The sequence below is a fragment of the Ictidomys tridecemlineatus genome, chromosome 2 (assembly GCF_052094955.1).
Source record: "Ictidomys tridecemlineatus isolate mIctTri1 chromosome 2, mIctTri1.hap1, whole genome shotgun sequence".
Taxonomy (NCBI): domain Eukaryota; kingdom Metazoa; phylum Chordata; class Mammalia; order Rodentia; family Sciuridae; genus Ictidomys; species Ictidomys tridecemlineatus.
The window spans coordinates 35,929,880-35,944,330 of record NC_135478.1 but is presented as its reverse complement, the minus strand read 5'-3'; the positions used below and the strand labels follow the sequence as shown (position 1 = coordinate 35,944,330).

The following is a 14,451-nucleotide window of genomic DNA, read 5'->3' as shown; positions in this document are numbered from 1 at the left end:
TCGGGCCCATCAATAAGATGGGACAATAATGGCCACATCCTTGAGCTGTGGGAACGAGTCGAGTTGAGGTGGAAAATACCTGGTGTGTAGGTGATCCGGAGCCGTGGGAGGAAGCCTTACCAGGAATTTCCGTTTCTGCTTCCAGTGGCTGCCTTGGGCATTGGTTGCCACATGGGCTTCGGTGACGGTTTTGATGAGTTCCCATTCCTCATCTGTGGGCTCCGGCTTGTGTCCGATGGATTTCTGCAGCTCTTCCCGACGTCTCTTCTCCCGGTTCTCCTCTATCAGCTTCCTCTTGGCCAGCCTCTTGCTGTCATCCAGCACCACTGGGAGGGAGAGAAAGATGAGACCTACAGATGCTCCCAGGACACAGGGCACCCTGCATGTCCTGGAGCCTCTGTGGAGGGGCCACTGCGGCACAGATGGCCGAGTAAGGGAGTGTGGGGGTCACATGGTAGCATTTTTTCCCTTTGGTAGCAAAGCGCCATGGACTAGCCATCCTCCAACATCAGCCCAGGAGCAACTCTCAATGTCCTGAGGGAACTTTGGGCACTGCAATGTGACAGAATATAGCTCTTGCAAAGAGCAGAGAGGTGTGATCTGTACTACCCATAGGGTCACAGAGGCACATCTGTCTAGCCAATCTGAATTCACTCTCAGGATTTCTATTCTCTCCACCTCCCTTAAAAAACTTCAGGTTAAGGAAAATGTCCTGGAGCAGTAATAGGAGACTCCTAATTCCTTCTTCAGAAACGAACAAAAACCAAACCGCAGGTACTCACTATGCATTATTTTCTACTTGATCAACCCTCAGTGGTAAAGATCCTAGTCTTTGGAATCTAGAAGGACTTTGGTTTGAATCCTAACACTACCACCATCTCGCTGTGTGACCGCTGGCAAGTGACAGGCTCTCTGAGGTTTCATTTCTTCTTAGGTGAAAAGGAATCAATAATACCCACGGCACAAGGTATGCAATGTGATAATATACTGTAGGTAATCAGTAAATGTAGCTACAACCTTTTTTTTTGCATAAATAATAAGAAACCTCTATTTCTGTGGTTAATTTCTAAACCAAAACCGTTGCACAAGACTCAGTAGCTATTAGTGGAATGGAAAAGCTCAGGTCTTATATTCCTGAGTCGGTATTTTTAGAATTGGAAGAGGCATTAAATGTTATCTAATTCAGCTCATGGCCCAGGGTTCCTGACTCCAGTTCTACAACATCATTTTTCTAGAGCTACTTGAAGACTCGGCAGGGAAGGAAAAGCAGATGTAGCAGGAGGAGGGGAACTAGGATACCTGGAGAATGAACAAATAGAACATCAAACCCCAGATGATCCGGACTGGATTTTCAAAGTCATATATAAGCATTTAAAAATGTGAATGAGCCCTGTTACGTCATTTGGCTCATTTACTAAAGGGTAATAACACCTGTAGTCCCATTTCCCAAATGCTCCCAGTGTGCCAGAGATTGCTGCATTTGATAAACACTTATCTAATTTAACTCTGGATACAACCCTTGGAGGTAGACACTGATTTCAGAGAAGGAAAACCTGAGGCTGTATGCCACCAGCTAGCTAGTGGCAGTTGTGGGACTTGAACAGAAGTTTTTCTGCTTATAATGCCTGAGCTTGTAACATGCCTTGTGAGCAGGAAGAGACACTCGGAACTTGTTTCTACAGTAGGACTAACACTGAGTTTTTTTAACCCCATAAATTTTCAGATCTTCCCAATGAAACCATGAAATAGATGTTCAGTAATAACGGTTCATTGTAGTGACACATTTAAGCATTTTGTTCCAAGTCAATCATATTCACACATTCTTACTGGGCGTATTGTTGGCAAGGGCTAAAGTCTTTAAAAGATAAGGAACATTCGCAGCCAGAGGTAGGGATTAACTCAGGATTTCCAGCCTAACACCCTAACCCAGCCCTCTTCCTTTTTGGAAGGTTCTCTACCCTGTCTTATCAAGCAAAGTGCGACATTCTGTGGATTTTTATTTTTTTTCATTCCTCCTGAGAGAATTCTATTTATCATATAAACATAAGCCATGAGTATTTCCTCCTGTATCAGAAAGAGTCCTTAGTGCATTTTCTTTTCTCCATTTTCCTTTTTAACTAATAGTTGCAAGCACTCATGGATGTGCAAAAGTTAATGGCAGTAGAAATCACTGATACTGAAGCCTGGTGGAAGGGAAGCTGCACATGCTGAGTGACACAATTATTCTTTTTAGGATTAATTGAAGCGACTGGTATAAATCCCTTGTGCAGTGTGGGGAGGAGAGACCCCCCCAGGGCTAATCTTATCACCATATGCTGTGGCACTTGGAAAACTGGGCAGGACAACTTCGGCTCGAATGTCTTTATGGCTAAAAATACAAGCAAGCCACTGAGAGATGACTCATGCAGTAGCACTTGACTGAATTCTCCAGAAACTCTTGAATATGTTTTCCACCAATGCCCCATCTCCAAGAATGCCCGTAATGTAAATTCCAATTTCTGCTTCTGGAAAAGTAAGGGGACGAGTCACCAGGGGTCTGAGCATATGAACCCTGGGTATGAGAAGTTACTGATCAAGGTCAGTGGACAAAACCCCCTCCTTTGTAATGTGCTGCAATCTGTTGCTGCGTGCACAGCAGGGATAAATTTAACCCCTTTCCTTCCCCCATCATCTGGATACTTTGAGAGTTGATAAGATGGAAGTAGGATGAGGTTCACAGCTCCCACATCCCCTTAGAGCTAAGCCTGAACGGGAACACCAGGTTCTGCACACAGGGGTTCCTGCTTGCTTTTCTGTCTGGTTGATCTTGCACCAAACCCTTCCCCAATCAACACTCCTCAAAGAGGAAGCAAATGAAGATCTACTTACAATCTGTTGCCATGCCAACATAGATGCATTTCTTAAAGCGACATTCCTGGCACTGATTTCGCGTGACTTTGTCTATAACACATTTTCCTTCATATTTACAGGAATAGGATGGATGGAGATTTTTCTGAATTGTTCTTCTAAAGAAACCCTACATGAAAAAGAAAAACCTCAGATAACAGTTTCATATTTTCTAGTTAACGATTCTGGAATTTTGGATCCACATAACTATGAGATCTTGTTTTGGACCTTAACCTGTGTTTGGGTCTCTAGCTTTGCATCCTCAAATATAGGATGGTAGCCCCAAAGTGAACCCCAAGAGCTAAAGGAGATGTCATAGGATTGCAGGGTCCATACTTTTTTCCCCCCATTTATTCAAGGAGAAATGAAGCTAATAGGAGAATCTAGCACTTGTTTTTATTATCTATACATTGAATAATATAAATTATTTCATAGGGTATTAAGATGATGTTGAATTTAAGCTATGGGGGACTTTAGACTGGAGATTAAAAGAGCCAAATGCTTTTGAGACTTATTAGCAATTACTTGGTAATTAAGTAGATGCATTAAGTGCCTTTAGAAATCTAGTTTAATTCTTGTTTTGAGATGGCCAATTCTTTTAGCCTTTCAAACAACAGCACTTAGAAGAAAATTCTGGGTTTTCTATCACATTTCCCCCATAACTAATTTCTTTTCTTCAATGTTTGTAGACATACACCCACAAATTCAATTTGTTTTTCCTGTCTGAAGGATGCTATTCAGTTATAGGGTTGGGTGACTTACATAACATTCTCAAGGGGATTGTACTGAAGCTTTCTGGACATGATTCTGAAGTCTTGGCAACTGTACTCTAAATTGCAGGAACTGATAATGGCAGCACTCATTGTGAGGGCTACGTTGCAAAGTGCTGTGGACACGAATGTCCTTCTGTCTTCCCCATAACCCTGGGGGGGGGGTGGTGGGGCTGTACTCTTAATGTCCCCATCATTGGGATTAAAAAACTAAGACTCAGATAGGTTCAGTTGCTTGCTTCGCAGTAAGTTCATGCTGTAACTTGATCTGCAACCCAGGAGTTGTAATCCAAATCTTATTTTGCTTAACTGCTTACATGATATGAAATGACTTTACTGTATTATTTGAGTGAACAGAACATCCCTAGTTCCCCGCTCACTTGCCCCTCCAAAACATTTCTTTTATCTGTCTTGGCAGACTGGCAAGTTTGAAGGAGTTTGCTGCTGAAACTTAAAGGGGGCCTCTCCCTTTGTTAGAGAAGTGGTGGGATGGAAATGCCAGCTTCAGCCCACGTTTTTGTTATCCTGGGTAATTTTCTTTGGCTTTGGTGAGGTCCATATGCCCACTTTGCATATTCCTCAACAGACACAAAAGCGCTTCCTTACAATGAAAAGGTCCAACATAGGACGTTATGTTGGCAAAGCAGAAAGAAAATGACTGAGACTTATAGGCTGGATTTGGGGGCCTGTGTGTAAATCCTTTACTATTTGCGTTGTTCAAGTTCATGAGGTGAATATACAGTTACAGGATCCATGGAATCACACACGGGTCAGCTGGGTGAGAAGGCAGCAGTGTTGCTGTTCAGGGTGGGCAATGCCTGAATAGTGTCAATGTCAGAGCATGTCACAGAAGTGAAGTGTAAGCTGCGCTACAACCCCCATCCCTAAGGAGGACAGAAGAGGGCTAAAGAAACCCAGAGATTACAGGCAAGATGCAGGGCACAGGCTCAGTGGCAGAGCGCTTGCCTAGCATGGGTGAGGCACTGGGTTCAATCCTTACACCACATAAACAGCATGCCTTCCTTTGTTTGTTTAGTTTTTTTTTTTTATCTATAACCATAAAAGAAAAAATTAAAAAAAACCTTCAGGGCACAGAAACTGGAGGCCAGCACAACCTGTTTCCCTAGAGGTGGGAAAGTCCAAGACAGCCAGTGAGGATGTGGACTGGGCCGCTCAGGACAGGCAGGTGGTTTCTCCATGGAAAGCTGGGGTGACCCTCTTCTCCCTCATGTTCTTTCTGATGCCTGCTCCAAGGATAGGACTGGGTTGGGGGCATCCTGAAGAGTCGGCACTAATGAGTGGGTGAGGTGTGCAAGCCAGAATAAGGGGAGACCCACTTCTCCCCAAGGGCCATCCTGTGCACTCTCTAATGGGATGGGTGAAATAATTTCGACTTTGCCTATTCTGAAAAAAGGCTGGTGGTGCCTTGCTATACCCATCATTGCACCATCTTTCCTGAGCCTACACTTGATGACTTTTCTTGGGTGTTTTATGGACCTATTTCCTTTTATACCCTCCTGAGCTATAATAAGGTATACTTTCATAGGATGACGGACCACTTCATCTCAGTTAAATATAAAGATGCTTGGCCTCTTCATCTTAAAAAGTGACAAAAATCAACTCTTGGGTTTTTTTTTTTTTTTTTTTTTTTTTTTTTTTTTTTTTGGTGTTAGGGATCAAACCAAGGGCCTTATGCCCTGAGGCAAGCATTCTACCAACTAAGCTTATCCCCAGCCCACAAAAGCAGACTTGAATAGAAGATCTTTATAATAGTCTACTTAAAAAAATCCTTTTAGGGATGCTAAGCACCCGCTCTAAGATAAACTCCCAATCCCTAAGTCCCTGGGTTCAACACTCAGAGTAAAATAATGACAAAAGCCTTTCTGAGGTCTTATGGAATGATGACATATTTCATTGGTTTGTTGGTGAGCAGAGGTATCCTTTTAAAGAAGTTTCAGTACATCCTGAGAAGATGGACCTATTTCTTAGTGGTCTGGAATGATGTGCCAATCAGTGACACGGGGAGCTGAGTCTTACCCTCCTAGTTCAGTATTTGGGAAGCTCTTAAGCTTGGGGTCTGTCTTAGAAAATAATTGTGGAGCAACATATTTTTTTTTCTTCTACAAAAGATGCATTAACAACTAGCACAAGAAAATATCTCCAAAAGATTTTACTTTTGTTAGAGCAAAAAAGGACAACATTCTGTCCCATAGAAAAAAAAACTCGCATGTTTAAGCAATATGTGAAGCATAGCTTTGGGGAAAAAAAAAAAAAAAACTTTTGCCATTCTTAAAAACTGACCTTTTCACAATTTGTCATTACCAGCCTGCCCCCATCAAGGAAGCGAGGCAATCCCAGAATCAGAATTCTGATGGAGATACAGGCACAGGAGTTGAGAAAGCTGCCTTTGCTACATGATGTTTTTTTTTGTGTATGTGTTTGCTGGGGATTTAACCCAGGAGCACTTTACCACTGAGCCACATCCCCAGCCTTTTATTCTTTTTTCTTGAGACAGGTTCTTGCTAAGTTGCTGAGGCTGGCTTTGAACTTGCCATCCTCCTGTGTAATACCAGGTGTGCTACATGATTTAAAAAAAAAAAAAGGGAAAAAAAGAAACCTTAGCTGAATCAAGCCCCAAACATCCAGCGGTTTTGAGAAAAGAGGAAAGTTGATTTTAGTGAGGCAAGGACATGGGTTAATAAGCTCAATTCGCCCTTTGTTTAAGTCAATTGCTGGTAATGCATTCAGTACTCTATAAGGCATATTCAGTCTGGAGAGTCACTTTGGGGAGTTAAGTATTAAATGGAATTTTCATTAGATTCTCTCCCAGAATTCAAAATTTGCCATATGAAATGCTTTAAAAGAATTTCAATGCTGCATAATCAGTCAGGTAAAGCCTTCTGAATTGAGGCTAATTGGTGGTGGTGGTGGGGAAGGCTAGTTTCAATTACTGAGTTTTTGGAATGAGAGAATGTTACATGGTTTTATGACTTTCAAATCAAGCCAATAAAACTGTGCTTTTAAGAGAGACTACAAGTCTCCTAATTAATAAATAGCTAGGACTTACTTGTAATTAGCTTCATGAAATTCCTTAAGATGTTATTTTCATGGACATAATGGCAACCTTCAGCCCAGTCTTTGTTAAAGAACTACAGCATCCAAGATCAAAAGGGTCTGGATGAATGGAAAGTTATGTAACAGGGTCTCAAACAACAGTGTTGCAGATAAAAGGCCTTGGGACTTTAGGGGATGTATCGTGTCAACATTATAAGCAGACTTCTAAGCATTTCCAAATTTCATGCACGGCAAGTATTCCACTAGGGCAGTGGAAAACCACACCTTGGTTGGTAATGAACTAACATGTTAATTTTGGGGGTTAGCAGGAGGAGGAATAGGGTATATCGGAAGAAGAGGAGATAAGGTGGGTGAAAATGGAGTTGTACAAATTTTAGTTTACATATTGTGATACTTAAATTTCAGATATAAAAAAAGGTCAAGAAAATTTGAAAGTCCCCAGTTTTTAAATATATCTTCATTTATACTGCATTAGCTGAATGAGGGATATAGCACTGGCTTTAGCTTTTTTATGATAAACTATTTTTCTAGGCTAGGTTGTCAGGCCAAAAGATGTTTTCCATAAAGATTAATTTTGTTGACAAAGATTCTAAGTAGGCAAATTTAGGCTCGCTTTGACTGTTGATTACTGGTATGTTCTTGTCAAGGATCTTAAGAAAGGTCTGCAGAGAATAAAATTAGTCTGGCTATCCATCAGGTATTTACTACAGCCTTTACAGAAAGCCACTTTGGATAAATTTCAGAACATAATTGAGTCTAAGTAGCCTTAAAGATATTTCCTAATGGAACCCTTAAAAGTGGACAGATTCATGCAGATGAATGGTGGAAGCAGCCTGCGGCAGAGCAGACCCTGTCTCCTCCAGTACTGCAGATAAAATGGGAGGAGAAATGGCATTTTCTTGGGATAGAAATGCATTAAAAAAAAAAAACTCACAGTAAAAGTTTAAAAATTTTCATTTTCTTCCTGCTTTAAAAATACTTGGAGGGGGGCTGGGGCTCAAGCGGTAGCGCGCTCGTCTGGCATGCGTGCGACCCGGGTTCGATCCTCAGCACCACATACCAACAAAGATGTTGTGTCCACTGAGAACTAAATAAAATAAATATTAAAAATTCTCTCTCACTCTCTCTCCTCTCTCACTCTCTCTTTAAAAAAAAAAAATACTTGGAGGGGTAAAGAAACCAGATGTCACACTCACAAAACTTCATGTAGTTACTTACAATTTGGTGAAATAGTTCTTTTTTTAAAAATTGTAGATGGATATGATCTCCTTATTCTATTTATTGAGGATTGAACCCAGTGCCTCACATGTACTAGCAAGCACTCTACCACTGAGCCCCAACCCTAAGAGTTCAGTTCTGAAATGTGTCAAACATGAAGAGCAGCACCAGACCCCTGGTGGGTCACAGGCCACGAATGCTGGATTTGATGTTAATTGGGAGTTAACTGTACCATTTCTGATCCTTTCCTATGTTGAGTGCTGGGCACCCAGGGTGCTTACCTTGCAGCCTTCACACGTGATGCAGCGGTAGTGATACCCAGTGGCTTTGTCACCACACACGACACAGAGCTCGTCCTTGTCTAAGTAGCTGGGGATGTATCCTGTGAAAGAAGGCAAAGAGGAAACTGTCAGTCCAGATCTAGCACAGCTAAGGTCATGTGACCAGAGACAGCATGAGTTTCCCAAGAGGACCCATAGAAAAGACAAGACATCCAAACAGTAGCTCACACTTGGAGAGTGAACATCAACCCTTAGAAACAGGTTAGACCACGTCTGCTGTTGGGAGCCTGTTGGAGCCAGTGAATCAAGTAGAGATGCTAGTCCTGGAGTGCTTCCAAATTCTGGGCAACAAGTCTCTTTTCACAAGGCTTATTTCAAAACTTCTCTTAACTGCCACCATGTTGGGAATGGAACCCAGACTCTCATGCATGCCAGGCCAGTACTCTACACTGATCTATATTCCCAGCCCTTGTTCTTCAAAGGCTTGGTGCACTTTGGAGTAGAGGTGAACTTGGCTCCATGGTTGGAAAGGTCCGGGGGATCTTTAACCACTCCTGATGTGAAGACAGTGGCTTCTGAGGGTTTATTTTCCACAGGGCCACTAGAAATTGCCAGCAAAGATTAAAACATGGTCTTATTCCTTCTACTTAAATTCTATCTAAAAAAAAAATCTGGTAAATTCATAATACACAATTCAACATTACTGGGTAGTGTGGAGTAATACAGGCTCCATTGACCAAGGAAAGGAAAACCCAACTATAACTCCCTTCGTTAGTGTCCTTTATTAGTTGAAATTTATTGATCCAGGAGGGAAAGTTTAAAAAAAAAAAAAAGACAAAACCCGCCTGCTTCCCCTCCTTCACATGGAGAAGCGGCTCACACACAAGAAACTGGTTCAGAAGGGCAAGCACAGCTCCGTACACACTAGCACTTCACCATGGAAGCAGATGGTTTCAGATAAGACCAAATAATCAAGGCATGATTCATTGGGGTGGGAAGAAGGGAGAGGCCCAGAAAATGAATTTATTCTCCTGACTCTGGCTCTCATGAAGGTCTTAGACTTGGTCAACTTTTCTTAGTAAAAATCAGTTGGGTTGAAATGACCATAAGATACTCTCTATTTTACCATGACATTTTCCATAGACCTTTATTAAAATAGATCACTGAGGGCTTACTCTCCACAAACGGGAGGAAATGAATCCTTTTCATAATTTCTTAGAAACCATTTTGCTCAGCCTTTAATTTAGAAAAGATGTTACTTCTTAGGAGGTAGATAAATGACTTCAAAGAGATTTGGTAATGTACAAATTATATTTTTAAAATATCGCAGCTTCTCCTGGTTTACTTTTGCATCATGCAAACCATGACTCATCTGTTGAGTTCACTTCAAGGTTTTCAAAACTCTCAAACTGTTTTTCCAAGGAGAATTCTGGGAGGGATCTGGGCAGGAGGAGGAGCCAAAATGGGGTGTGTGTGTCACGAATCTGACAACATTGAGTAGATACTCTGTGCTAAGCACTAGGTAGGTGCTGAGAGTATAAATGAATAAACATGGTTTCTTCCTTTGGGAAGTGTAGGCAACTTGGTGGTTGCTCTAGGTCTGGACATTCCTCAACAAAAGAAAAAGGTGAAAATGAAGGAAAGATCATGAGAAATGGAAATCCACTGGTATCTCACCGTGAGAGACACCGGTTCGCACTTGGGAGGATGGTTTTAAACAAAAATGACAAGTGGTGGAGAGGACGGGTACTCATGTGGTGCGTACACATCTACTTGTAAAGTGTAAAGCGATTTAACAACAAAATAACCCCATTATTAGAACAAGCATCTTCCTTGTAAAGGCAGCACATTTATGTACATATTTGATGGCGTCAGGAGAGCTATAGCTTGACGACTTATACTTTTCAACTGTGTACCCCTGAGCAAACAGAGTGGTATGACCAGATATGTTCATCAGCTTGGCATTGCTGTGACAAAAATTCCTGATAACAACTTAGGGGGGGAAAGTTTATTTTGGCCCATGGCTTCTGAGATTTAGGTCATGATTGATGCACTCCATTGCTCTGGGCGGGAGATGAGGCAGAACATCATGGTGGAAGGTCAGTGGAGGAAAGCTGCTGTGCTCATGGTGGTCAGGAGGCAGGAGAGATGAAAGAGGGGCCACAAGGAAGATGCACACTCTTAAGGCATGCCCCCAGGGACCCACCGCCTCTATCCACATCCCATCTGCCAGTAGTCATCACCCAGTCAGTCCATTCCAACTAGGGTGGACTGATTAGGTTACAGCTCTCATGATCTCTGAATATTCCTGCCTTAACACAGGAGCTTTGGAGGGACACCTGATATCCACACCATCATACACGTCTGAGAACTTTAATGACCAGAGCTAGAGTTGTCCAAATTCTGGTAAGTCATCATCTTTCATTCTACCAGCAGGACACCAAGGATTTCTGATTTAGGTGGCCACACCATCTGACTCTTGGGATTCTTGAAAGTTCTGGAGAGTGGGATGGACTCCTCTCATATTCTGACGGACAGGGGATAGGTGGTTTGCATTATTTCCCGTTTTCTTGGTGGGTGGAGGTGATCAAATGTCTTTAGTTAAATCATCAAACCTTGTTCAGAAATGTCGACCTGAGTTGGTGGCAGTCGCTTACATGATCACACTAGTGCACCCCACCCGTCGCTTTCTTTTTCTCTAAAACAGTCACCAATAATGATACATCAGTCATTATGCCTTAAGTCCATTATTCATCCTTAAATAACATCCCACACCTAGTGACTGTGCAGAGAGGGATTCTCCTTGGTAACTGGGTACGTACGCCTGGCAACATCGCATGGTCACCTTTCTCCCAGAGAACTTGGCCACTGGTTGCTGTTCAATTTTGCTGATTCCTTTTCACATGCACCAAATGAGTCACATGCTGGCCAGTGTGCACGATGAAGGCAAAAATGCACATACAACACTAGCTCTCCTGCTATAACATGTGGACACTACTGGGTGTGTCAGTGTTGGGTTCTGTCTAGAAACAAACATGAGACACAGTCCTGAAGCTACACTGGTCGTTTGAAGAAATGCAACCATGCTTTGTCCTAGGTAATTGCTATTAAAAAAAAAAAAGCCTGATTAAGAATTCCCCAGAAGAAATTAAGACCTCTTTAGTCAGCTCTTCATCACTGTGACCAAAACAATTCAGAAAGGAAAATTCTATTTTGGCTCATAGTTTCAGGGGTTCCGTCCGTGTAGGATCAACAGACTCCACAGGTGTGGACCTGAGATGAGACGGAACTTTCTACCATAAAGTGTGGCAGATAAAAACTGCTCAGTTCATGGCAGCCAAGAAACAGATACTTCACTCACCAAGGACAAAATATAAACACCCAAGGCACACCCCCAGTGACCTACTTCCTGTAGCCATATCCTACCTGCCCTGTTAATCCACATCAGTGGATTAACTTACTGACTAGGTTACACCTCTCAATCTAATCACTTCAGCTCTGAAAATTCTTGCATTATCCCACACATGAGCTTTTATGGGACATCTTATATGTAAACCATAACCAGACCCATAATGACATGTGATAATTGAAGACTGATATATTTCTCCGGCTCTTATTTGCTCGCATGCATTACTTTTCCAACGAATGGAATATGCTGTCACTTTATTTAGCATATTTTTATGAACACAGACTACTCAATAAAGGACTTGGGAATTGCTTTTAGTTGACATTTGGCAATGTCTAATTGCTTAGTGTAAAATAGGTTGACATGGTAAAATATTAAGAGATAATTAACTCATGTATATAACTCAATGGCTTTTAATGTATTCACAGAGTTGTGAAACCATCACTGCTGTCAATCTTATTTTCATCAACCCCAAAGGGAACTCCATACCCTCCTTCTTCCATCACCTCTAGCCTTTCTGCTCTAGGCAAACCGATACTCGATTTGCCCATTCTGGACATTTTTTACAAATGGGATCATACCATACATGGTCTTTTGTGGCTGGCTTTTCCCTTAGCATAATGTTTTCAAGGTTCATCCATGTTTCAACTAATACTAATTTTTTAAAAAAAATGATTCTAAGAGGGAATTGGAGTGTGGAAGGGGAAATTACGCAACAGATGGTAAGCTTGGCTTTGGGGTTTAGACTAGATTCCATGCTTTCTCCTGTGTAGGTGAAATCAGAAGTCTGGCTAGTTTAATTTTTTTTTAAGTGAATGATAACAGTTTGGCAGGTCCTAGGAGAAACCTTGGTTCTTCTTGCCCCCTTGGCAGACACACAGCCCTTATGCAATGGAATATGAAGCTGATTAATCTTGATGGTAGACCTAAAGTAGAAGGTGCCCCCTAGGAAGAAGGGGCAGAGTTTAACAACATTTTCGTGTGGCTAATCTGAATTTTTGGATAAGACTGCTTCCTTACCAGTTCTCTCTGGTCCTGGGAAAGACTCTGCAGCTCACGCAAGGTAAGAAGGACCTAGAAGCTACACTGTTCATCTGAGGAACTGCCTCTGCCAGTTTTCTCAAGTACTTGCTAAAGAAATTTGGTTAATAAACCCCCAAGGAAGTTAAAATGAATTCTGATTATCTTGTAGAACTCTGGGTGGGTTAGGCACAAGATACAGGATGAAACTCCTTCTTCCAATTCTATTAGATTTCATCCTATAGCTCAGACCCTTATTATTCTTTTTAGAGATGCATGACAGTAGAGTTTTTTTGGGCATACTGTACATACACGGAGTATAACTTATTCTAATTAGGATCCTCTTGGGGTTGTATAGGATGTGGAGTTACCTTGTCAGGCCTTTCCACCCCTGCTACCTTCTTCCACTTCTTTACATACTTAAAACCCCCAAATGGTATATCCCAACATACTTGATTCCTTTTTCATTCAACTTTTGGTGTTAGGAATCAGGCTTCATACCTTGTTAATCTTTAACCCTGTGATAGATACTGCATCAGTTAAATCACCCGTCCATTCACATATTGAACAAACATGTATGAGCCTTCAGTGTGTATACGTTCCTGGGCAAAAATTCAAAACACCATGGACTTTATAGGCAGCAATGAAAGCGAGCCTCTAGACTGTCAGCAGAACTGCCCCAGGCTCTCTAACTTCACCAAATCTTCCCTCAGAATAGCTACTGTTGTCCCTCTGGTCCCTTTTGAAGTCACCGAGCATCTTTTTTTTTTTTTTTTTTTTTTTATACTTTGCCCTTTGGCTGGGTCCTTGGTACTGGGATATAGAAGACAGTGGAGCTCTAAGACTTCAAACTTACATACATTGGTAGGGAGATGACGCAGGCTGGAGATTAATCCATGACCAGGGGCTCTGGTTCCTACCTGAGGTCTTGAGGCAGGAAAAGGGGCAAAGCAATTTTGGATTATTTGTTTTGACTCAGATCCTGAAACTAAAACATAGTTGTTGGGCCAGGCTAGGGTATAATAAAATTTCATGCACAAGAAGTCCTAGCTCGGAGTTCTTAGTAGCCAACATAACCTTTCAATCCACAATTAGAGTGAAAACACTTGAAAATGCAAATCACTGAGAGGGGAAATAAATTGGTATAATGAATTTCAGTCAGAATTTTAATCAAAAGGGTACATGTACTGGCAGTCTACAGTGCTTGGCTCACAGAGTGTTTAAAGCTTGGCTCAGTTTTTTTTTTTTTCTTAAAGGATTTCACATAAAATCTAGAATGCTTGCTTCATGTGAAAGGTTGGCAACCCCCAAGCCCAAATTCTCACAGGGGGGCAAGGAACCCCCACAAACAGGCTTCCTTCCTACCTCCGCAGTCAGCCCCGATACTATTGTATCCAGTTCTGATACTCAATGTCCACTGCCCTTTATTCCTGTATTATATCACTGTATAGGAAATATTTCACGAATTTTTATCAAATAGTCCAAGAAAATTGAAAGAGAACATATTTCTTTTTGAAAGTGAGATTCTTATAAACATTCGTCTTGGTGGAAAAATTTCAATTAAGCTGCTGTTATGAAATAACGCTACCTTTCTCGTTAATATCAGCTCTTTGGTAAAAATGAAGGCAGAGATTAGGAAGCGGGAAGGTAAAGTGTACATGAAGAGTGGGGAAGAAGGAAGGGTTCATCAGAAATGGGTGAGAATGACTTCTAATTTTGAGAGTCAGTTTATGGCTTTTGGCTCACACAGTTATATCATCTCCTGCATGCTTTTTCTTTTTAATTTATTTATTTT

At 41.6% G+C, this 14,451-nt stretch overlaps 1 protein-coding gene across 8 annotated transcripts in view; it reads right to left on the bottom strand.

Annotated features, from left to right (window-relative positions):
* Thrb (thyroid hormone receptor beta) overlaps window positions 1-14,451 on the bottom strand; it is a 369,155-nt gene that overhangs the window by 21,458 nt on the left and 333,246 nt on the right. For all 8 annotated transcript variants that reach the window (XM_078038291.1, XM_078038289.1, XM_078038293.1 and 5 more), the window contains 3 exons: window positions 8,231-8,331; window positions 2,869-3,016; window positions 121-326 (listed from right to left, as the gene is read on the bottom strand). In XM_078038291.1, the coding sequence (XP_077894417.1) occupies window positions 121-326; window positions 2,869-3,016; window positions 8,231-8,331 (455 nt within the window). The remainder of the gene's footprint in view (window positions 1-120; window positions 327-2,868; window positions 3,017-8,230; window positions 8,332-14,451) is intronic.